Genomic DNA, 25402 nt, shown 5'->3' with positions numbered 1-25402 from the left:
AATAACATATTATGATTAGATTATAATTATTGATGTATTAGGGGGATTTCAAAACCATCTCAAAGGTGCTGCTGATTCTGATTAATTGGTATGCTGCAGGGAATCTTGTTAAATTGAATCCATGTATATGTAAAGTCTTATTTAAGTATCGATACATATTTCACATTATTAATCCAAATCTCCAGTGTAAATAACGTTATTTTAAATAAATGTGGTGGAGTAAAAGTAGTACCCCAATTAAAATTGTATTTGGGTAAAGTACAAAGTAGCAAAACATTGAAATAGTAAAGTACAAGTACCTCAAACTTTTACTTGGTTACTTTTCACCACTGCAGAGCGGAAAAAATAATCAGTATTTCTGCTCTTCAGTTTTGTGCAGTTATAAAAGTGCAGCTTGACAAATGGGATCATAACACACAGCTTCTTACATCTTTTGCAACAGAGATTTTTTCAAGTAAAATAAATTATTGAATCCCATTGAACATGATGAATAATATTGTCATCATCCTTGTTCATATTTTTGGCTTTTCTTTAGCAGGCAGTTCATGACTTTCCCCATAATCCCAACCCTGTCTGTTCAGCACACCGCTCTGACCTAAGCTCAACATGAAAAATTGATCTGAGAAATGTTATTAACTTCAGAGGAAAAGTTTTATTACAAGAACAACTTGACAGCATTTTTTTTTACCTCAAAAAAACTGTTAAATGTTGCAGTATTGCTATTTCATACATACAAATTCCACAATACCAAGCAATCTGTACATTGAACTGAAGTTGTAGTGAAAGAAACATTAGCAAACAAGAAATTGTCAAATCATGAACATTCAGATTTCCCTGATTAGGGATAGAGAGAAGGAGAGAGAGATTCATGAAGTTGTGCACGAGAAAGAGCTGATTATGTACAATCGTTCTTTTTATGATTGACAACCACATTTAGAATTTGACCAATTACTCTAAACACGAATGTTTTAAAATAAGCCCAAAAATATTTAAATAAAAAAACAAATACATTTCAAACTTGGTTTGTACGGAACAAACTGATAACCTCATCATAGGTAGCTTTAACCATAGATTATGAGGAGTCCGCCTTACATCTAATAACTGTTTGGCTGAATTTTGCAAGCCCATAAATGATTACTCTGTTTCAAACCATTTCTGCCAATAGTTCTAATGCCTCTACATTACACTGTTGGGAAGAAATACTAAAATGACTGATTTTTGTATCACTTGGCTCAACCTTATTTATATTAAACTTCCTGCTCATTTAACATATCTGGAACGCAGATGTCATTTTAGAGACTTAATTTCATAAATAAATAAATTAGACCTACATTACTTCCCTCTTCACTCCAACTCTCAACATATTCTCATACTGTATGTACACACACATCATCGTTTCCTAGCCTATTTACTTTGTCAGTGCCCTGCAAAAAGATGGTATCCAAAATGTTGCAGCTTTCTTTTTTTACTGGTACTTTCTACTCAATCTCTCTGGGAGATATCTATCATCGTGAACACAGGAAAAACAAATGATCACCAACTTCTCTTGATTGACAACAAGCCAAATGTTTCCACTTTCAAATATATTTCACAAAGTCCACACCTGTTATTACCAAAAAACAGAAGTACTGTCGCAGGGCTCTGGCCTCTCATACTCTTGTGCATGAGCTTCACAAGAGATCTTTAATATCCAGTTACAGTATCTATTATTCATGCACTGTTGCACACATTCAGACTCTCAAGTCAAGTCACTCTTCATCCATCAAAATTCACCTTATAATACCAGTAATATTGGCTCTTACTAACAAAAGAATATGCCATTCCAAAATCATTAAAACGGTATATCATTTCACTAGGAATAAAACATATTGTTGCTTTGCCACTAGATGTCCCCATAGATTGTGCTGAGTCTTTCAAATCCATCTGCTAAGCAGGTTATCTGGCTTCTTGTGTCTCAATTAGCATGATTCAGAGGCAATAAATTATATATATCTTCATGGGGAATTGTACACCTAGACTACGAATAATGTACAATTAAAATTGGCAATGGTCCTCTCTTATTTCCACAATCACACCTAAACTCTCCAATTTCTATAATCATAAAGACATAATGATGGCAATGTAGTGTTACCGAATTGATCTTTGTGATGTCACGCAAAAACATTCAAAAACTAACCAGCGAATACATTTTAAGGCAAAGGGAATTGTCAAGGCATTTCCAACACCAATATTGCATAGCTAAGGCAGCACAGAACTGATTACAGAGAATATGTACATTAAACTGTATATTCAATGCCTTGTTATATACAAAATACCCACATCTATCAGTGAGCACATCATCATGTATTTACACATTCATTCTCCCTAGCCTTTGACGTTTGTATATATGTAGTATTGGATCCAGAGTACAGTTTGGTCAGAGGAAGAAATCCTAACATTTCTGCTTCAGTGACGAAGACACAACCTTCACTGCTCATCATATTTTTACACTTAAAAGTTGGAATCAATTTAACATGTTTTACTGCATTAAACATAATCTTTAAAACCGGTGACACCTTAAGAATAAAAAAAATCTATCACGGCTACAAAAACTGTTGTGAAAATATGACATAACACATGAGTAGAGGCAGACAACTGTACAGGGTTTGGTAGAGCATGTAGTGTTGATACAGTCAGAGGAATGACGGGGGTAACTGTGTGTAAGTTAACGGTTATTATATTGTAAATGTGAATATACTGAGTCATATGTGAAGAGACTGAAGAAAGATCACAGTCATCATACCAGTATTCTGACTACCAAGGCAAGCAGAGATGCTGTGGCAAACCACAAGAGGGAGCCATCCCATCTGACTGAAGGTTTAATGCTCACACTGTTTAGAGTTGCTGCTTTAAATCCCTGGCACTTCACCATGCCCCTCAGCCGGGCACATGGCAGCACATATGCTCTCCCTCTATCCCTCTGTGTCAACCATGATAAGTGTCCTTGCAAAAAAATTAAAAATGATCACCTTATGATTGGCAGAAGCATCCCCATGCACACATTAAAATGACAGTGAAAGTAATCTTAAAGACCATTCCTTTGGTAATAAATAATTTGGCTTGAGTGCAACATAAAAGCAATGTGAACCCCCTGCAGTTATTCGGGGGGGGGGGGGGGGGGGGGACTAAGTGAGAAAGAAGGAGTGTTAGACATGCAGTAAAAACAGTCTATAGCCCAATCTTAAGTTTTTACACAGTAGTCTAAGTCCATGACACCCCGTGTGTCATCTGTGCTACATCCAAGCTTCAGTGTCCAGGCTCCCTGACTGTCCAGGGAAGGAGCATTCTTTGTTGCCCATGGCTGGGGAACGGGGCTGAGGATGAATCATGTCTGCGAAGGCCTGGTGCAGGCCCTTGCATGTGGCTGGACGACCGGTAGAGCGCGAGCTCTGAGGGGACAGCGGTGGGGTGTGACTTGGGGAAAATGTTTCTTGACCCTGCAGATCTCTGTAGCTGCGGGGGGTGGGGATACGTGAGGGGCTGTTTTCTGGCCTGTTGTCAGTGCGAGGCCTCATCCTGCCTCTCAGTTTGTGCTTTGAGTTAGAGGTTACGCCGTCTGCCTTCTTTTGCCCTTTATTAGTCTGCAGCCCTTCTACATCAGTGTCCCCATTGGCAATAGGTGAAGATGGTGGGGGGGTTTCAGAGTGGGATTCACTCAGGCTGAAGCACATGGATGAGTTTTCACTTGAGGAATCCTGGAAGGAGCAGTCCTCAGAGGGGGGGAGAAGCACAGGTGACGGACAAGCCTCTGGGGGCGGGAGGTCGTCACTGCCGTTTTCTAAGTCATAGGGTAAGTTTGGCTGGTGATTCTCTGGAGGAATATCTCCTTCAGGCCCTGTGCCCCAGCCAAGCTGACCCTGCTGACCTTTCAGCCTCCCTGTAGGAGGAAACCCTCCATGGTCTCCATTCATATTACTACAGTGAAAAGCAGGTTGTGAGGGGACCTGGTTCATCAGTTTGTCTGTGTCTCCAAGACCAGGCAGTGACGTCGGAGGTTCTCTCTCCTCGATGGAGCAAGAGATGGCTGGGAGCTTCTTGAGACCCCCTCCACGCTCCCCCCAGTGCTCAGGCTCTCCTTGACCAAAGTTGTGAGGTACTCCATGATTGTGTCCATAAAGTAAATTTAAGGGGTCCTCCAGTGCGAAGTGACGGGGAATAGCTCTCTTGGACTCCCTGAGGTCAGGCAGTGTTCCTATCTTTGCCCCCACATTCAGGGAGGAGGTGGAGGAGTTTGAAGAGGAGTAAGCAGAGTCAGTGACGTTAGGATCAGGGGTTGCTGGCACTATTTGTGTCCCGGCTCCCTGCAGGCTCACTCCTCCTGGGGCTCTACAAGTCACTCCTTTAGCCTGCTGTGTATTGGCCAGAAACTCAGCCTCAAAGCTGCGGTACAGGTCCTGCTCCTTCTGGGGATCTAGTGTCGGAAGCATCGGGAAGCCGAGCCCCAGTCCTTCCTCCTCGGGGTCCTGGCGCTCCAGGCACGACAAGCTCTTATGGTGGCCTCGACCAGCAGAACGAAGTCCCTGTGACGTCCGGGGGGAGCGGGCAGCATGATGGTGAAAGTTGCGGGGAGTGGAGTGAGGGGAACGTCGACCTCCAGAGGTGACCGGTGGAAGATTCCTGCCTTTTCCTACGGAGGGTGAGCGAGGGGCAGGAGGTCTGGGAGTAGTTATGATCTTCTTGCTGGGGCTGCTGTTGTTGTTCTGAACCCCTTTAATAGGTGAGTTAGTGCAGGAGGAGGATTGCCTCTTAGCAAACCCACCCCCTAATCTGGGAGAGGATGGGGGCAGTTGTTTAGCCCGGAGGTCCTCTCGTCTGTCTGGGGGCTGAGAGTCTCTGTGGCAGGAAGCCGGTCCCGGGCTGGCATCACCAGATCGAGTCCGGCTGATTATCTTACTCTGGCTGTGGGAACGTGGAGCATGGAGCCTCCTTGGGCCCTCATTTCCAGTGGACCGACCCCTCTCTGTGCGGGATGTTCTTGATCCATCAGCGGACCCTTGTGGGGGGTTCGGTTTGAGTATTGGAGCGAGAGCAGGGCGTTCCCGGGATTGGCTGCGTGCGCGGGGCAGGGAGGTACGCAGTGATGGGGTTTGATCTCCAGACCTATCAATCATATGTTTACCCTCCTTGCGATTGACAAGCAGGACTACCTCATCACCAGATCGCCGTGAGGCACCGCCCAGAGAGTACCGTCCCCCTCCTCCTCCTCCCTTAGAGGAGGCTGTGGAGGAGTCACTGTCTCCAGACAGACGTCTTGTCACTGGCAACTTTGTATCCTTATTCCTACAATGTAGAGAAGAGACAAATCAAAATGTATATTCAGAATAACACCACAAACCCAAACCCAGTCCATAACAATGTTCTTTACTGTCAGGGTAAATCTATGCATGTGAGAAAACAGCCATTGGGATGTTTCTCAACTTATTCTTTTAGACTATATTTAGTTTTTCTTTAAGTTGTTTAGAGTCGATCCATCCATTTAAAAATGTGTGAGTCGACTTAGAGAAGACGGCATGCTGCCATCCTGTGTTTTTTATTTTAGTGTGGAGGATATTGTCTCGTTTTTTATTTATATCCCAGATTAAGCCTTTAATTGATGTTTATTACACCAAACTTTTAAAGCTATCATCTAAAACTGAATATGTTCATTTTCAGGCCTGCCTGCTCTCCTTGAAGCCCACCTGTTGACCTACTTCCAGAGTTAGCTGTGAACAGTTATCTCGGATAGTTATCAGATTAGTGTTTATCTAGTCTGGCGCACTGGAAATGGGATGACCCACCCACACAGGGTTAATTAGAATGAGCGGTTGCTTTGACGTGTGGTCTGAGCCATCGCTCAATACAGATATGAGCCAACCATTGGCTACAAGCCAAAGCAAACCACCATTCAGCCCTTAATTGTGTTAAACAATGGCGCCTTCACAATCTGATATATAGCCACGGTATGTGACCAACTTAACCTTTCACCAGCTACATGAAGAACATAGGCAAATTGTTTTTATCTATTATAGAAATAACTACCCTTAACATGTCACTACCAGCTTGGTCACTGCTCTGACTCTGATGTGACGCTTCAGAAGCAGATCAGAGACAACTGATCAGACAACCACTGATGTGTGGTTTCATTTGTCACTGGCTTCTAACTAATTCCGTCCATCTGTTAGTCATGACAAGAGAAGAAAGGCTTTAGCAACAGCGCCATCTTTAGACAGTCAATAGTCTTATTAACTGTAATTTTATCAAAAAGATAGTAGAGTAATGACATTAACAGTAAATGTTTGTTGTCCACTGAAGCCACTAGAAAGTGCTGTAGGTTGGCTACGTGAGACGGGTTTATCTAAGCAATGTCACCTGAGATTAGATAAATCTGCTCTGGCTTAATCTGTGGCTTCCTGGCATGTTTTCTTTAGGCCTATATAACCAGTTATTTGTGTGTGTGTGTGTGTGTGTGTGTGTGTGTGTGTGTGTGTGTGTGTGTGTGTGTGTGTGTGTGTGTGTGTGTGTGTGTGTGTGTGTGTGTGTGTGTGTGTGTGTGTGTGTGTGTGTTCTGTCTGGTCATATGAGTGCGCAAGAGGGCATATAGCAAATACTGAGCGTTGACCTGCCAATCTACTTATAATAGTTCAATTTAATACCATGGTAACATCAGCAGAGGTGGGAGAAGGACTCAGATCTTGTATTTAAGTAAAAGTAGAAGCACCAGAGTGTAGAAATAGTCTGTTACAAGTAAAAGTCTGTATTTGCAAAGTAAATAAAGGTACCACACAAATGTATTGGAGTAAAACTACAATATTTCACTTGAATTGTAGTGAAGTAGAAGTACACAGTAACATAAAAAGGTTAAGTAAAGTACAAAAACAGCAACATTGTACTTGAGTAAATGTACTTAACACCACTGAACATCACAGGAGTGTAGACGCACAAACCTGAGAGGATTAAAGTGTCGGGGTTCGGAGCGGTCTCGTGGCGGCCGTGGGAGAAGCGGTCGCGCTGCACTGGAGTCCAGCTCGGTGGGGACGGAGGGGTTCTGAGAGCGGCCGGGCCGTGTGGAGGAGGAAGAGGCACAAGGAGCAGAGGAGGAGTCCAGGGAGCGCCTGTCAGGAGGTTTGTATGGAGCGATGCCATCATTTCGCCAGTGTGGACCTGGGCTGGTGGAGCGGGAGGAGTGGGCGCTCGACGACTTGCTGTGGGCTCCCTGACCTCCTTGGCCACTGGCTTTAGCCTGGTGGTATCGGTGAGCTGTGGAGACAGATTGATAACACATTTGCTGCCATGAAATTGGAGGTAAAGGGTCCCACGATTTAATAAAGTTAGACTGAAGCACTCCTTTGTGCACCAGTCAATCCTCAAATTAAATACAGAGTAAAAAAATCCCACGTCAAATGTACGACAGAGGGTCTTGAGCATGTTTTTCTCTTCAGTGATTCTGATGTCTGGTTAAAAGTTAGTTTTCCTTGTATCGTGTCTTATATTTGTCCTTTTATTGTTTGGTGTTTCAAATGGAGCTGCTACGATGCATAAATAATTCAGACTTGATCTGACAATAAAGCTTTATCGAATCGTATCGAAAGACAGACCTCTTAGAAACATTTTCAGACAGACTGCACATTCACAAAGGATTAAAGTAATTTAGAGGTCCAGAAATATACACTTTTTACACTCTTAGATAGCAGTAGCAGATAACATAGCGTATGCCTTCCTGAAACAGAAACCAATAAGGCCCTAATTTGTGATACTAGCCGACCGCAGCAATGCAGATGATCCCACCACTTAGGGAGAACATTTATAGAACACAGAAGGCATATTTCTATAATCATCTAATACTTTACGGTCTTCAACATGGCCACATGTGGTTATAAATGTAGCACCAGTTCTGATGACAGCTGTCCAGGGCAGACGCTCGGCTCTGACATCTATATTTACTGGCTGGATGTTGGTTAGGTATCAGCAGGAGAAAGACTGATTGTTTCTGGTAAGTGCAAAGTGACATAATTTCAAAATTATGGTTATTCTTCGTTACTTCGAGGACTCATTGCCAAAATATATTTCTTAAAACTGCTGACTTTCAGGGTGTTTGCTCCTAGTCTGAACCACACACTGTATGTAAGAACTGGATTTACACTATTGGTCTGTAGACTTTGGTTTTGAGAATCAAGTTTTAAGGCGTCCCCATTTTAATTATTTTGGACAACGCCATCGTGGTTTTTCATGCTTAACATTTAAGGCGTCCGAAATGTTAGAACTACCTTTCTTAAACTGAAAACACACTGTAAAAGGGTACGAATTGTAAGATGAACACAAAGAGCACCGAAATAAGACAACACTGTGAGACCTAAAACATACGCTGCTTTATCATCTATTTAATCTCGGTGGGACCATCACTTACAAAGTGAACATCATACTGTGTTTATGAAGACTTGAAACTAACTATTAATACCATAAACTCAAGTTTACAATATTTACTTCAGTGGGATAATTTTCTCATAGTCTTCTACACAATCTTTTTGCTGCTTGGTTTGAACATATTACATCAGATGTGAATCATATATTTGTGATGAATGAGTTGTGAATTATGCAACAGTGAGACACAACAATGAGCTGGTTTTGTAAGGGCTGAAGGGGAACAGGAAGTGACCTCACCGAAAGCAGCACATCGACACGGGTCATGCTTGTCCAAATAGTGTTCTAATGTGTCCCAGCCCCCTCCAACACGCACCATCACATGAGTACGAAGGACCTGGGGGAGAGAAAGAGACAACAAGGCTTCAATAGATGAACAGAGAATAACATCCACATTCATGCACAAATAAAATAGCTACTCCTTTTGATATACTGCGCTGCCACACACACACTGCACAAGTCAATGGAAATGCAAATTCCACAAGTGGGGCTGCTTACTGAAGGCCAGCCTGTCTTCACTGTTACGTAACATCTTGATGCACCCCTGCCTGTGCCCCTGCCTCTCCCTCCCCCCTCTCCCGCATCACCCCCAGCTGCTGCCATTATGAGGGCTGTTCATTGCCATGCCAACTCGCAATTAAACAGAGTAGGGTAGCATAAGAAAGAGCCAAAGTGCTGTGAAAGACACTCCTTTTTTTTGGCCTCTCTCCCTCTCAGCTGGCTCCCGTGAGTTTTCGGAGGGGAGCAGGGTGAATTAGCATGGTAACAACTCACCCCTGCTGTCCCCTCTGCTCCCCAGTTACCGTGGAGAGGAGCCGGGGGGGGGGGGGGGGTCACTTTCTACCCTCCTCTCCTTCTTGAAGCACAAACATCCACAGGATCAGACCGAGGAGCCTCACTCCCTCCAGGCAGAAGCTCGCCTTCACTGAAGCAACACAATTTGCCTGATGTGATCTGAGAGGCCCCTGGATGCGTCCCCCTGCCCCGAGTTGTGTAACAGGGTCTGCCAGCCACATGTTCTAAAGGTTGTTCCCGTGTGTCAGAGGGCGGGAGAGGCAAAGCCACGGTGGCATATCTGCGTGGGCTGGCACAGAGTTTATTTCCACTGAACCACATACGGCCAGGCTTGGGAAGTAACAGATAAGATGTAGCGGGATTACGTAATGAGGATACAAAAAGGTGACTGTATTCGATTACATAAAGAAATGAAGTAATCAATTGCTGTGACATTTACAATGTAATAGAGATTACAAGCAGGATTACAAGTGTTACCATTCATATTGGAATTCCGATTGATATATTATAGGTAGAGGTACTGAATACATTTTTATATTTAGGCTATTTAATTTTAAAATGACTTAATGCAGTTAGTGGACACCTGGTTTATTAAACACAAATACAGTTTGCTTTTAATGAATGCATTAAGCTTTGTTTAAACTATTACTGTTTCTACATTTTTAATATGATCTCTCTTGGATTCTTCTTTTCCAAGGTTACATTGTTACAAACGCTTCAGTAAAAAACGTCTTATTGTTATTTACTTTCTTTTGTATTTGCCTTGCATTTGATATTGTGGTAAACCAAAAGGTGACGGAAAGTAATCAGGATACATGACCTTCATATTTTGATACTCAGATGTTATTAGTTGTGGAAGAAGTACTTGGATGCCTTACTTAAGTAAAAGTAGAAATACTGAATTCAAAATGTTACTTTACTTCAAGTAATTCAAGTATCAAAAGTAAAAGTACCCAATATGCACCATGACTGTTTTGAAAGTATTATATTATTAAGGAAAATTAAACGAATCCCTCTTTTAATTGCTTACAAATACATGTAAGAGCATTAAAAAAAAAAGTTCTTAAGTACAGTACTTGACTAAATGTAATTAGTTATTGTAACGGATTACATTTTCAGAGTAACCTTCCTGACCCCGCACTCGGCACGGCGCCTCGTCTGACGCTGTGATCAGAGCGAGGCCGCAGACATGTGCCCTGAAGTCTGACCCCACCTTCTCTCTAATACAATCCCCGTCAATCCAATCCAAGTCTTCTCATCAGCCGTACTCCCCTACTACATCAAATCCATCAAAACAGCTGATCTGCTTATCTCTATCAGACCTGAGAGTATAAACTGCTTACTCTCCTCTGGCCTTATGTCAGGAACAGGTTTACAGTCTGATTCTGCTTCACCGTCCTGTGCCAGCAGTCAAAGGCCGGGCTGCACGGGTTTCATAACAGATTTTTGTGATCCCTGATTTCCACAATACAATACAAACTGCAGGGGTATAAACGCTGCAACAGGAACACGAGGGATAAACCTTTTTCTTAATTGACGTTCAGCATCAAACAATCTACTAAAATGAGTTGGTCTGAACTGTACTGAAAAAGAAGTGAGGGAAAATATCTGGCCAACACTGAAAACACTGTGTTTAATTAAATATATTATGTCAACAAATTACACATAAATGTATTAGGCAATTACATTAAGTTAAACCTATTCTGTTTCTATTTAAAGTTAATATTATTGCTTTCAACTAACCTAATAAAATGATGTGTAATTTGTTTACATAATACATTTATTTAAGTCAACGTTTCAAAACATTTTCAGCGTACACTGACGTTGACTTTAATTAAATGTATTATGTCAACAGATTTCACATAACTGTATGAGGTTAGTTGAAAGCAATAATATTACGTTTTTATTTTATTTATTTAAATGTAAAATTATTGCTTTCAACTAACTAATAGAGTTATGTGAAATCTGTTGACATAATACATTTAATTAAAGTCAACTTTTTAGTTTTTTCAGTGTATATTGCATTGCATAATCAACCTAGTTATCCCAAACATTTCAATTTCTGATTAACATATGCTGTTTTCTTTTTCATTTTGTAAATTGTATCGTGAATTAACCTTTTTAAACACTCCAAAAAAAAACTGTACAATAATATCTATAACATCTGCCGTCACTTCTGATTCGCTGTGAACACTTACTTTAGATTTAGGTACAGAGTAATATCATAGAGCTTCTGTTGTGACACATTTAAAGCTTCATATCTTTTAAATGAGTTTGTTATTGTTAACTTGTAGGAGGAGTAACCATCATGATAGTAACAGCCACTGAGAACCAGAATAAACAAACGTCTTTGTGAAACAGGAGAGGATCTGATGACTATAAAGATAATTATTAACGGACTTAAATCTGCATGATTACATTTTATTCATGTTTTCATATCCAACGAGCTTATTATTCATTTCACATTTAACGAGGAGGCTAAATAGACGTTTTGGGACCATGTTCCACTTGTGATCTGCTTAGCTGGCTAATTTCACCACCACTGAAGGGGTATCACAGTGCAGACCCAATCCTTGTTTCTATGGCAACAGCGAACCGAGAGACTTCTTGTCATCATTGGGGGGGCGTGTTGAACCGATGTCTACTTAAATCTGGCTAGTGAGCTCAAAAATTAAGCTCATGGTTCATTTCAGCTGTTGTACCCCACAACTGAAGGCATCTCCTCGCTCTGGGGAGCGACCTCCCAGGGGACAAAGACGCCTTATTAACTCCCCCACCCCCCTTCTGTTCATACTGCTCGATCTCCTGTTGGCTTTCTCCGCTTCATCCACTCGTTCAGTCCGAGTATATGTCAGAGCTTTGGTGGCTGAATGGGGGTTTGTTGGCTTCCAAAAACGGCTGCCCGCTTTCTACCCTCTGAAGAAAAAGGGAAGTGTGTTGGCTGCACTCGGAGCTGCTCGGGTATTTATGTGATCCATGTCATTACCAGTGAGAAATCAGGAGAGGGCGGGGACGTTGTGAAGAAAGCTAATCTGACAGGCCAAGGCACCCAGACACCCAACACACACACACACACACACACACACACACACACACACACACACACACACACACACACACACACACACACACACAAACACACACTGCAAACAGACAAATATAAATATGTGTATCCTATTAAAGTGCTGCACACAGGCAGACAGGACGCTCCAGAATGATTAAATGCCTCACAATCCATTTTAGGGACTACAGGAGGGAGGAGAGGGAATGTATTTTTAATTTAGCTGAGGGGAGGCAGGCCTTCTCTATTTTCCTCTTACCAAATTTCGTACATCCCTCTCAGGATTAATTTAACAGCCCCTGATGACGGCTTTAGCGCTCGTAAAATGCTCATGAATGGGAATCTATGGTATAAAATTATAATAAAGGAAATGCAGAGGAGAATAATCCTGTCGGTGTTTCAATACTTTATTCTCCACAGTCGACTTCTTTAGTCTGCAGCGCGACAGAAAGCAAAATACCTATTACACAGTGTTTGAAAAATAAGAGAATTTCAATCATTTATTGTGTGTGCTATTTATTCCACTGCTAATGTGCGCTTTGTCTGCTATTTGGAAAACGACTTTTAGAGATTATACCATTTTGAAGTCTTTAGGATTTGCCTATTTAGTTATCTGTGGTGAAACAAACTGCAGAAAGTCCAAAGAAAATATACTGTATGTTAGTTTGGGGAAGGTCTTACATTTTCAGACATTTCTACTGTCCCTTACAGTGAGTCCTTTTCCGTAGACATGAGACCTTTGCTAATATAAAGAACAATGCTTTCCTAGATCAGGGCGTGCCATCCATTACCTCACATATCAAATCCCTCTGTGGTGCCACTAAAAGTATAGAAACATTAAAATTGTAGACATATAATGTAAACGCAGACAACTTGCAAGTCCTTTAATGTGGCTGGGGAATGCTCTGGGTAAGTGAGACCAAATCGATCCCTATTTTCCAGCAGTGAAGTTTTCCTGTGAGACCTGAAGTGGATACGGTGGCAGCTCTTAGGCTGAAACTGAGACAAACAGTCCAGCAGAAACAGGCGAGATAAGGACCAACCCAGGAAATGACCTAAAGCTCTAATTGTGTCTCAGTGGAAAAAGTACAGTCCAGTGAGTGGGCCAGTTTGTAAACACTCACATGACGGGGAAAACTCACAATGCTGTTACAGAGTCTACAGTACAGGTCTCTGGGCTCTGAGTGATTTATCTGTTGCACAATAACTCCTCCTGAAACAACATATGATGCCATATGCCAACACTGTATGGTTCCATGCAATTACTGCAAGCCTCAAAGCCTCCTGTGTTATTTGCCAAAGTAGCTACTATATTTAGCTTAGCATGTAATGTAGAAGTGACTTTAAGGAGAAGTCAGGTTTATTGAAACTTTTTTTGTCGATTCTTTTACAGATATAGCAACATTGATTCAAAGAAGGGGGGCAAGAAACACAAACGTTCCAACAAATCAGGCCGAGAAACCGTAGTGAGACACCACATATCAATATTTGGCAAGTGCTGAGTAACTATAACCGGCATAAAAAAACTGCAAATTGACACCTATAGTTCCCAGTTCTCTTTGAATAAACATGAACACTAATGCGCTTAGATCAAAAACGGTCTTTCTAGGGGTTCGCTGTAGAATAAAGAACATTGAAAACGAAATAATAGTGGGTGTTGTTTTTAAATCCAAAGTTATTCCAGTTCATCTGAAACCGTGATGGATTTTCTCGGTTTGGGGTATAATTATCAGCAATCTTTTTCCTTTCTGTCTTCCGTATAATGTGATGGGCTTGTTTACAACTCATACAATAGTTGTCGTTCTTTGTGACGCTACATTGTAATTAGATTTCAACAATTTACAGGTTATGAATGAGACTGAGTTCGAAGATGGGTGTATTGTGAAGTAGGGGAGTAAGAACTAACTTTACTTTTCGTGTTTGCCTGATGAGTAAAGCATTCTCACTAATAATATAATACACACATACTGTATTGTCTTGTCCACCCAAATATATGACCGTAAAAAAGTGAACCCAAAGACATGTTCGATGGCTCACAGTGACAGATATTTCTGATCGTGATGGTGAGGACCTACCCTGATGAAGATCAGTGCACTGGAGTCTCCCACTTTGTACTTCCCCTCCGACACCTTGATCATAGGAAACTGAGCCGGACAGGAACACCGACCCAGAATCTCGCGCACCTGAGGAGAACAAAAGAAATTCAGTTTAACACCCACAGCAGACAAATATGACACACACACATCTGAGAGGGATCTGACAGAGCTCCCTTCCTGCACTGCGGGTCAGTTCCTTGCATGAGTTAATGTTTAGTCACAAATATCGGGGCCTCTGTGTCAACAACACAATGACTGTGTTTTACAGAGTGAGAAATGAGCAGTCTCGGTTGTCTGAGTTTGTGAGCGTGTTGGATTTTGGATTGTTTGTGTGTCATTATCCCTCAAACTTTTCTCTCCCAGCACTCACTGGGTGTTACCTAGCCCCGCCTCGCTCTCTCCCCACATTAAAAGCCCTGCCTCATCTCATCCCTTCCAAACCCTTTGGTTATTTACTTCACCGCAAAAGGTCACAAAAGCACAAAAATACATGCTAATGTATGCTCTCCCTCTCTGGGGCTGTTACATGATTTTCTGGTTGTGACATCATAAGCCGAGGAGGGACGGAGCTCAGTCTGGTGGTGATGATGTCAGCAGGCCTGCACTGCCAGCTGGGTTTTGAATCGAGAGAGTCAGTGCCCTTGCTGTGGTCGGGGGTGCTTATTAGGCACACACACAACTGCAGGGTGGAGCGAGATCCGCCTGTGTTGCACAGGCTCGGGCTCTTGCAGGATTGGACAACTTTGATGTTTTTCTTGGCGTGTCTCTCAGACAAAGGCGTATGAGCACTTGTCGAGCAGGAGGGAGAGAAAGTAAAGCTGCAAAGCGGATAGAGGAAGGCACAAGAAGAGAGGATAAATAACCATTATTGTGCGTGCAGGGGCAGCCATTACCTAGGGGAGGGGAATATTTTATTGATATTTAAGTGATCAAATGACATGTTAGATGAAAATGTCAGGGTGTGAGCTCCCTCCCCTTATCTGCAGTGTGCAGTGCTGGAGGCACAGGGGTTTGCATGTATTGTGTGAATGAGCACGGTGGCCTATCACACCCACATTATCGTGTATTCAGAAAATTACAGAGTCACCTTGTTATTTTCTTTAAACAGCACCCCTCGTTCTTTCCTATGCTGATTAAAGAGGGAAGAATCAGCGCTAAGCCTCCGCACCTCACCTGCCTCTGTGTTCTCCTCTTTGTTGTCTATCAGCCCTTATTCTCCACCGTGCACTCGCTGACCAGCCCTAAATTTGTCTCTTTCTTTGTTTTGCTTACATTTTCTACATCTGCTTGCTCCCTCTCTTTCTCTCCACTCTTTCACTCTGTCAGTAGGTGGACGAGCCCTGTTTGGAAAAACCCCGGCCAGTGACTTAATGGAAAGATTGCTATGGCAACAGACACACACATAGCCTTACCCTTCCCTTTTCGCCTCGTTTTTTCATTCTCGCTATAGTAAAGCCTTTTCTCTCACTTCCAAAAAACCTCCCCCAGAGCTGTTCAGCTGAGGTCATTGGTTTCCTCCAGAGAGAAGGTGAAGGACTCGCTGGGTCTCATAGCAAACACTGAGCAGGATGTGCAGTCCAACCATGAAGGCTTTTAATAATCACATAATCAATAGCAGCACTGGCATTTGAAATATTTACTCGGCGGAGCCTTTGACATGAAATGTGTACACTTCCCATGTGTTCACTGTATCAACAATGGGTACAGTAAGACACACTGAAACCAAAACACACACACAGACACACACCAGAATGAAATAGAAAGGGAGGAGGGAGACGAAGGTCACGCAGGAAACATGCGGAAGTGGCGCTGTAACACTGAGAAAAAATGAAGGATGAATTATGGATGCAATTTTGGTCACATGACAGACACGTTCAGCAGAGCTGCAGATGTTGGAGGAGGAAAAGAAAGGAAAAGCGACACAATTCACATCTCTCCCCTATTCTGAGCCTCAGCTGTATCTATCTTAAGATAGGAATGTGGAGATGTTTTTAGCCGAGAAGCATTTTCGTTATAAAACGAGATTCCCATTTCATTGAGCAAATGCTCAAATGTCTCCAAGTTGTTATCTGTAAAAGAACATATAAAGCACATATTGCTTTAATGACCCCACTGTTCACATCCTATCATATCTGCTCAGTGTGAGTCAACAAATTCCTTTCCTTCCTGACCTGCAAACATCTGAAGAGCCATTCATGGAAGAGACTGAGGGCTGAGCAAACCCTGGGGATGAGGAGAGGAAATGGGAGGGGGAGATAAAAATGTTTAGGTTTTATTTCCCAATGTCTTCACTGATTTGAAATGTGGACTTACATGCCACACTATAACGGTATCATAACAGAGGCATGTAAAAGGTCGCCAATATGCACTCTTACAAGAAGATTTGCTTGTATGAGATGAGTTAAAGGCTGCTATTATGTGAAAACACAAAATATAGTTCTTGTTTTGGGTTTACAGGCTGGGATACATTTCATAAATATACTCCAAGAAGCCTCACATTCATTTACATTTGAGTCTGTTCTCCTCGTGAGTCAGCAAACAAAGTGCGACCGCACAGTTTGCAGTCATCAAACATAGGTGTGCTGGCCTGCGCTAACTGGCTTCTTTTATGATTGTCATGCAAAGGATAAGTATTGCCAAACTCCGACAATAAAAGCTGAACATCAAAACACCTCACTCCGCAGGAATTTAAGCGAGGGTGTTTCCAGGATTAGACTCCGGTGCCGCCTGAGAGACAACTGCAGGCTTTAGGATCAAATACAGTCGTTTCAAAAGGTAAAGGGAAATTGGTGCGGATTAAAATACTGCACATGAACTATGGTGCTTCCAAGGTGAATTCCAAAAACTACAACAAGCCTCTTCTCTTGGGTAATGTTATTAGCCTAAGGATCTCTTGTCATGACTGGAAACTTCCCAAGATAACAAAACCTCGCCATCAGATAAGCAAATAGAGACAAGAAAACACTGCGGGCGCGTGAAACATGAGGGGTTATTGATTCACCACTCACAGTAAGCATTCCCAAAGCCTGTGAACGCACACTGAAACAGACACATATCACACTCTACCCTCATATTAAAACACTATCCTGACATCCTGCATGAAAGACTCATCTGTGAACAACCATGCAACATCTAATGAACATGGAAAAAACTCCTTTGCACAGATGATCTCTTTAAACAACCCTCAGGGGTGCAGGGAGGCGCCGAAACGACTAAATGAGTCCTGATTATGGTGGACCTGCAGCCTGTGGGGACAAAGTGTAGAGATCATGGAAATGTGTATTTACAGACTGTTCGCATGCATGTTCAACAGGCCCAACCAGCAGAGATGAGACAGAAAAACAGATAAGTGCCTCAGGATCAGGCGTGTCGGTTATCGCCAGAAACCTTCCACTGCGAGACCAGGCAGAATACAGCAAAACAAGAATGCATTACAGCAACGTTTTTAGAAATATGTTGCCTTCTTTCCAGCTGAGAGTTAGTTTAAAAGATCGATAACACCCTGATACCGAGAGAGGAAACAGAGGAGACAGACAGCCTGGCTCTGTCCAAAAAATAAATTAGCCTGTCAGCAAATGTACAGCATCCTTAGGACACAAGAAAGCAAAGAAGCATATAATAGGAAATGTCAGAACTATTTCTTTATCTTTTAAAAATAACCTATGTTTTGTGTTTGATCCGGGTGAAAAATGTCATCACACTGGCCTCATCCTCCTCCTGAAGTAAAACCATTCTCTGAAAATCGATCCCTGTCTCCTGGTAACATGCCAAACTGCCCTATGGGGCGCAGGGAGGGTGCATGAATCTAATGGACATCAAGGACTGGACGGCGCATAACTCTATTATTCATCTGCTCCAGTCAGACAGCAGTGTAATCACCCGGCACAGGAAGTTAAATATCAGCCAGCGTCCAAATCATGTGTGGGTTTGTTTTGATGAGGCTCAGGAACACTCAACACTTCTCCCGGTGACAGTCGAGGTTAGAGAGATTGATGCCTCCGCTCTCTTCCAATCCTGGCACTCTCCACCTGAGACCCGCATGAGGAGGCTACAGGCATGGGCAGAAAAAAAACCAGACAACCCACACAGACAAAAGTGTGTTCAGATGAACTCACAATTAAATGATAATCGCGCAAAACAATCAGGAGAGCGCATCAGAAGCAATGCAAAAACCACTTAGAGTGGGCAGTATCCCTGCATAATGGGAAATAATGAGGAGGAGTGAGATCTGGTGTTTAGTGTTCCTGAGCAGAGACTGTACGCTGAAGAAACCGACACGTTGGCTTTAATTAAATGTATTGTCAACAAATTTCACATAACTGTATTAGGTTAGTTGAAATAACATTAGGTTTAAGGTTCAAGGTAATAGTATTGCTTTCAACTAACCTAATGCAATAAAAGGAAATGTGTTGACATAATAAGATAAGATAAGGTTATTGATCCCAATCTTTGTCACGGCAGCATGTAAACAGGGCATAGCGCACAATGGGAGAATGAAAAGGAGTATGAAGTAATATAAACGTCTCAAAACAACAACTTAAAGGTCAATACATAATGACAGTGAAAGATATACATCTGAAGACTATCCGACTATGAAGGGGCCAATTAGAGCTAACAAAAAATAAAGGTAGGATATTATAAACATTAAGTGTGAAAGAAATAGCATAAATGTAATATCACTGTACAAGGTGCTGTGTGAGGACACTATGGATGAAAGATGGTTTTAAAGGTGTCCAAAGCAACATGAGAAGCAATGGAGCTTTGAGGTAATACATAATTCAAGTCAACGTTGCAGTTTTTCCAGAGGGTAAAATGAAAAAACCATCTCAAATAATAAACCCCTAAAAACATGTAACGCAGGAGGGGAGGAACACGGAAGGATGCCACGCTCCCTCAGCAAAGCGTACGCGTGTGGCCCAATGCGGAGCATGATGACCTACTTTTCTCTTTCACTCTAGCTCCCCTGCTCTACTGTAGCTCTCCCTCCCAGAGTCACATCCATCCCAGTCAGGTTTAACAGAGTGTACAGTGAAGTCACTCTAGGCACACTATCTGTTGTCCAGTCCCCTTTTTTTTATTCCCTGAATGCATGAATTGGACCATGAGGTTAATGGAGCAGCCTGGCATAATACACACATTTTCCCTCTTTATAACCCCTTCCCCCCCGACCCCCGCCCTGCTAGTGCCTCCATCCCGAGTCTTTGATTGAGTCGTCAGCCTTTGATTGCCTCGCTGTCAACAGTGGCACTCTATTCATATGTCCCCTTTCAATGCCACCAACAAGACATACTGTTGTGCTCTTTGCTTTATCATCTCTCGGGTGGGGGATGGGATTGATGGCTCGCACATATATGACCTAAACACGGGCTGAATGTTGAGGCCCGGGGTGAGAAGACACATGAACCAGTTTATGTGATTGAGCAAGAAAAAGGATGAAGGACGGCTGTGAAGCTCCAATGGCCTGTTGTTTAATAGCTCCAATATTGTATTGTGGCATGGAGTAAATATGTCAACAATTGTAGTGTGCATTAAGGGGTCAGTAAGTCTAATTTCAATGATCCCATGTATGTCACCTTGTATCGCTGTGTGTGTGCCCAGGGCCTAATTACAAGACCTACAAAACATTCTTTCAGTCATTTGTGTTGGTGCATGACCGGGTTTCTTTACATTATAATGCCGGCAGCATATAGGGAAATACATATCCAATCAAGTCATAATCCCTGTCTAGTGGTGATATGGATGAAAATCCCCCTAATGCATAGGATAGACTTTATGTGGACATATAGGGAAGTGACCCAGCTGCTGTCTGTGCCACTACTGAGATACGAACACCTCCAGGAAGGGGAAGAAAAAAAAGGAGCATTTATCACTGACTCAATCTATGATGGAGGAAATGAGAGGCTGGTCACTTCCTCAACTTAACAGTGGAAAACCATCCCACAGTGATATGAGTAATCACACGTAGTGTCAGATGAGTGGAAGACAGTATGGGTGAGTGTTTACATAAGGGTGTGTTTTAACCAGGAAATACAACAGCTTCCTTTAGATTAAATACCTATTGTAGCAAGCAGAAACTGACCAGACACATCATCTGTGAGTCACTATACTGTCCAATCAGCAGAGGGTAATGATGACAAATCATTCAATATTTGTGACACATTTTTACTGTGTTTATTGAATTGCCATGTCTTAATAGGGACATGCACTTAAAATAATCCTGCTGACTGTTACTATACACACTGTAATCCTATTATAACTACACTTGTATTGTCTTGGTGAAGTAAACAAGAAGATTAGCTTGATCATCCAGGTACCACGCAACAAAGAAAAGAAGATCAATTTGCTCAAATCGCATTAAGACACTCTGAGCTGCAAAAGAAACTTACTGAAGATGGTACAAGGTATGCAACTCTGAAATTTGAAGAATGCATAAATACTGAATGAATATCAACACTTTGCAGTCTTGCTGATCGTAGGAAGATGTTCTGTTCCCTCACATTCAGGTTTTTGTAAAGAAAACTAAGGCTGCTGTGCACATCTTAGTTAATGGTAATCAAATGATGGTATTTTCTGTAATGATGATATAGGATACTAATAGAGAGGCAGTTCATTGAACAAACATGTATATTATATTCTTTTAAACATGTCTAGATGAAATGATGAATTGGAGCTGAACGCACTATCCTCGGATATGTAATCTGTCTTGGTAGTAAAGTCGTCTCTGAATTTAAATGTATTGTAATGCCACTGCCTGCTTGACGGAGGGCAGCAGTCTGGTGTCACAGCTGTGGACCAATACAACTAAGCCCTTTACCTTTCTTACTCTCCCTCCCCTGTCCGACACGCGTGTGTACTAGCAATGGGGATTGGTAATAACCCAACGCTAATCTCTTATAAGACAGAAATACAAAGAAAGGATGAACTTGTGACCAATGTGACAGAGCAATTGAGAGGTCTTATGCCTTGAGGAAAGAAATGATCTGATTGAGCAGATGTTTGTAAAAGTATTTAAAGAAAACCGGATTTTGTTTTAAAGGGATAAATGGAATTTTGCATATTTTAAAGTGTGGTTGTATGAGGTACTTCAAAGCAGTAGATGTTGGCTGGCATGCCCCAGTTTAGATAAACAGACAGGAGTACTGGCACGGAAGTAAAGCTGTGTACTGCTTTGGACTGGGGCAGCTGCAAAATGTAGTGAAAACACCTCAAATATCCAAATCAGTTTAACTGTACGATATAGTAGCAATATTTTCAAAGCTTTATTTTGTTGTCCGAGAGCCTCGCCTGACCGGGAACTAAAGCTGTTATCTGTACTCTCTTGAAAGTCACCAGAATCAATTGACAATAATATGAAACCTTGCTTCCTCAATGGGTTAGTTTCTGACTCTACAGTAAGCTTGGATTCACCCACGCCACACAATAACAACAAGAAGCTGTTTGCATCCATCCTTGTACTCCTATTTTCCCCAACTCGTGCTGACCACCGTCAAATACTAATAATACTGTAGTAATACAATAGTAAAACACTGACTATGATAAGACCTCATACAACCCCACTCCACTAAATCCAAACTATCCCTTTAAGAAGTGTTCAGTGAAATATGTCTTGGCCTATAAAAGATAAATGGGACACAAACAGCTGAAGCCATTAGATGGGATGTGTTGGAACAAATATGCCAGTACTATTTTGATATTGCGGCCTCTCATCTGAGTACCGCTGTGGTTTCTCGTTTGAAGAGCCTCATGTTGCTGATGTGGGCTGTTCTGCGCAGCTTGCATGTTAGAAATATTCTAAGGGTGACAGGGATGGTGGTAGAGATTTAATTCACCAGACACATGATGACTGGGGATGCCATTTCCCAAATCTGTCAAGTCAAACGTATCTGTCGGTTACTGTCTGACTGCTGAGGGATGTGACGGTGGGAATGACAGAAAAAGCAGACACAGGCATACGCTGTGTGATTTTTCGGTCCCGAAAATGCAGCTGCCTGGTTTAATCTGCAGTCATCTGAGTGAGAGTGTTGGGACTCAGACAGTCTGGAATACAAACAGCGCACATCCTGCTCCACATGCACTCCTATTTCTGTCTGCGGAGGTCACACTGGAGTCACAGTGCTCGGCTGCCTGAGACAGTGTGAGTGTGACTGTCCCCCCTCCTCCCTCTCCGTTGTCCCTCACAGCTTTGGTGGCAAAGACAGACATTGTTCTCTCCATCAACATGAAAAATATCAACTTCTCCCCCACCCTCAACCCATGCACATGTTACCACTGGTCTGTCTGTCTGCTCATTAGCTTTACCCTAACAAGACATTTGCTTCTCTAATGTGAAGTGTCAGGCGCGCCCTGGCAAAGGTCAGCCAGTTCAGCAGGACACATGACAAGAGCCCGGCAGAATAGGACATGTATTAAAACCACACTGCCAAAAGGGACATTTTTAGTGGTGATGATAAAGGAGCTGCAGAAGCAGATTAGGAATATTCCTCGCCGGCAGGATATGGTATTGATTCTTGTTGATGGACAGGCTAAATGAAAGAGGCTGAGGATGATTGTCACCACCGTAGAGGCAGAGTGGAATTTCAATGCAGTCAAGAATGCTGGAGAAATGTGACAGAGGTGACCTGTGACCTTACAGATCAGAAACAAGAATTTGGGTGTCAAACAAACACCGACCCTACAGGTGAGTAGGAATTTATCAGCACAGTTCAAAACAAAGTTACGATGAACACCAACACCGCCGGGAATCTATAAGGCGCCTTCCTTCTTCATAGCACTGATATGATATTTTCAGGGAGGCTGCTTTACTTTTGACACTTTTGTGTTTTACTCTAGGAGAGCTTGGTCTTCTATATCTGCTGCCTCATAATGTCAACACCACACAAACACACCAGCTGAAATTTACTTCTGACTAAGGCCATAGGGGAATACCTCTGTCCTATTTCACACTTAATATGAAGAAGTGAAATGTGAATGTTCTGGCAACTGAGCTGTAGGATCATCACACTATCTAAGAGGACTTGGTTATTCAGGATAATATAACAAGGTAATACCATACAGAGGCTGGTGTTTTTATCTTTTCAACTTACCAACTCATCCAAGTTTCTCATGTCACACAACACTCTCTTCTGCGGCCAGATGAAGGGCTCTGGATCCGGCTCCTCTTCATGCTCCACACTCTGACTGCTTTCCTTCCGACTGAAGCACCTGCTGGGCGGGCTCGGCTCAGCCGGTTCCTCCGCATCGATCCGCAGGCTCTCCTGGTCCCGGATTTCCTCCTCGATCTCCTCCTCCAGCTGGATTAACATGGGGGCCAACATGCCAAACTTGGCCCCGCGTCGCGCCACCTCAAGCAGACACAGAACAAAATTCTTCTCGTTGCATCTCTCCACCAGGTCGTTGGTCTCAAACATGAGGACATCCTTGATCCAGAGCTCCTGCCTGCACCAGCTGATGAAGTTGGACACGTTATCCCGCGCCACAAACGAGCCTTGTACCACATTGCGTGACTGGAAACCCACATCTTTAGAAGGCAGCTTCATGGAGTGAGCAGCCTCCGGGTATTCCAGCTGGAAGTCCTGTGCAGCGCGGTTCACGTTGTTGGCGTGCCGACACAGAGCACAGCCGGTCCCCAGCCCGTCCATAAAGGTGTCTGTAGAGATATCCAGATCGTAGAGGGTGTTCAGCCATTCCGCCAGATCCTCCTTCATGGCGTACAGGTACTCCTCGCTGGATTTAAAAGGCCGGATACTCTTGGAGGCGGCCGACTGGATGTTGCTCTGATCAGCCATATTGTTGAATTACGCAGCCTATCAATAAAGTCTACTTGACAATTCCCGATTGTCTCATTGCACAGCTCCAACGCTTTCATCCGCAAATATAGCGAATTAACCGTGTTGACGCACCCATGCCGATTTGCATGTGTGGTTTCTTATGGGAGCTCCTTAGACCCACGCTTTGTGTTGTCAGAGGCATTTCGGGATGCGGACTAGCCGTGGCGCATGGATGCGTTTTCCGGATGTCTCTGTGAAACCAGTTTCCTTTAAAGAGCGCATAACCGGGTCCCGGGACGCCGATACACACCCATGCGACGACTTGTTAATCCTCCCGACGGCCGGTGGCTCTTCTCACCAGCAGAAATCCACGTGTCACCATGTCTGTGAGAGTGAGGCCGTCAGAGGGCTCCTCATCGATGAAATCACGGAGCAGCACTGAGTCCACAGCTCATCTTCCCCGCAAATAGGCCCGCCTCTTGCGCTGAATATGTTGACCTGCTGTAGCTTAGACCAGCAGAGCGACTCGGTGGCACATCCCATTATGAGGGATCAACGCTCGACAGAGGAAAGAAACTTAACCCCATGCTCACCAAGTCAGGAAACACTGTGTAAAACGGGGATAGAAGCAGGCTACCTTATATAGTGCTATAGAGTTAATCTATAACAGAGGTGGAAGAAGTACCCAGATCTTGTACTTGAGTAAAAGTACCAGAGTGTAGTAATACTATGTTATAAAACGAGATCCTGCAATCACAATGCTATTAAAGTATCAGCAACAACATATAATTAAAGTACCACAAGTAAAAGTACTTATTATGCAGATTGGTCCATGTCAGACTAATAAATAGTATGTGTTATTTTTATTATTTTATTGATGCATCGAAGTGTTATCAAAGCTGGTAAATGTGCAGCTAATTTTAATCACTTTGTATGCTGCAAGGTAGCTTGTGAATTTACTCCAGGAGTAACTAGTCTTACTTAAGTGCTAATTATATTTCACATCATTAAACAAAATCTTTAGTGACTAAAGGTATTAAATAAATATAGTGTAAGTACACTTACCTCTGAATGATAGTGGGATAGAATTAAAAGGTAGCAGAAAATGGAAATAAATACTCAATCAAAGTGCAAGTACCTCAAGATTGTATTTATTAAGTATTAAGAGTAAATCTACTTAGTTAGTTTACACCACTGCTGAGTTAATATATAACAATGCAGCATATTTTATTTGTTGATCATGTGTC

The 25402-nt window shown here is 42.7% G+C and overlaps 1 protein-coding gene across 1 annotated transcript; it reads right to left on the bottom strand.

Moving 5' to 3' along the window:
* Positions 1-635: 635 nt before the first annotated feature.
* gas2l1 (growth arrest-specific 2 like 1) lies at positions 636-24611 on the bottom strand. The gene is made up of 5 exons (XM_063897008.1): positions 23472-24611; positions 14368-14475; positions 8677-8773; positions 6963-7275; positions 636-5319 (listed from the first exon to the last, which is right to left on the bottom strand). The coding sequence occupies exons 1-5, from the start codon at positions 24171-24173 to the stop codon at positions 3273-3275; spliced, it is 3267 nt and encodes a 1088-aa protein (XP_063753078.1). The 5' UTR covers positions 24174-24611; the 3' UTR covers positions 636-3272.
* Between the last annotated feature and the right edge of the window lie 791 nt (positions 24612-25402).

Source organism: Eleginops maclovinus, chromosome 12 (genome assembly GCF_036324505.1).
Source record: "Eleginops maclovinus isolate JMC-PN-2008 ecotype Puerto Natales chromosome 12, JC_Emac_rtc_rv5, whole genome shotgun sequence".
Classification (NCBI taxonomy): Eukaryota; Metazoa; Chordata; class Actinopteri; order Perciformes; family Eleginopidae; genus Eleginops; species Eleginops maclovinus.
This window is presented reverse-complemented; position numbering and strand designations above follow the sequence as displayed.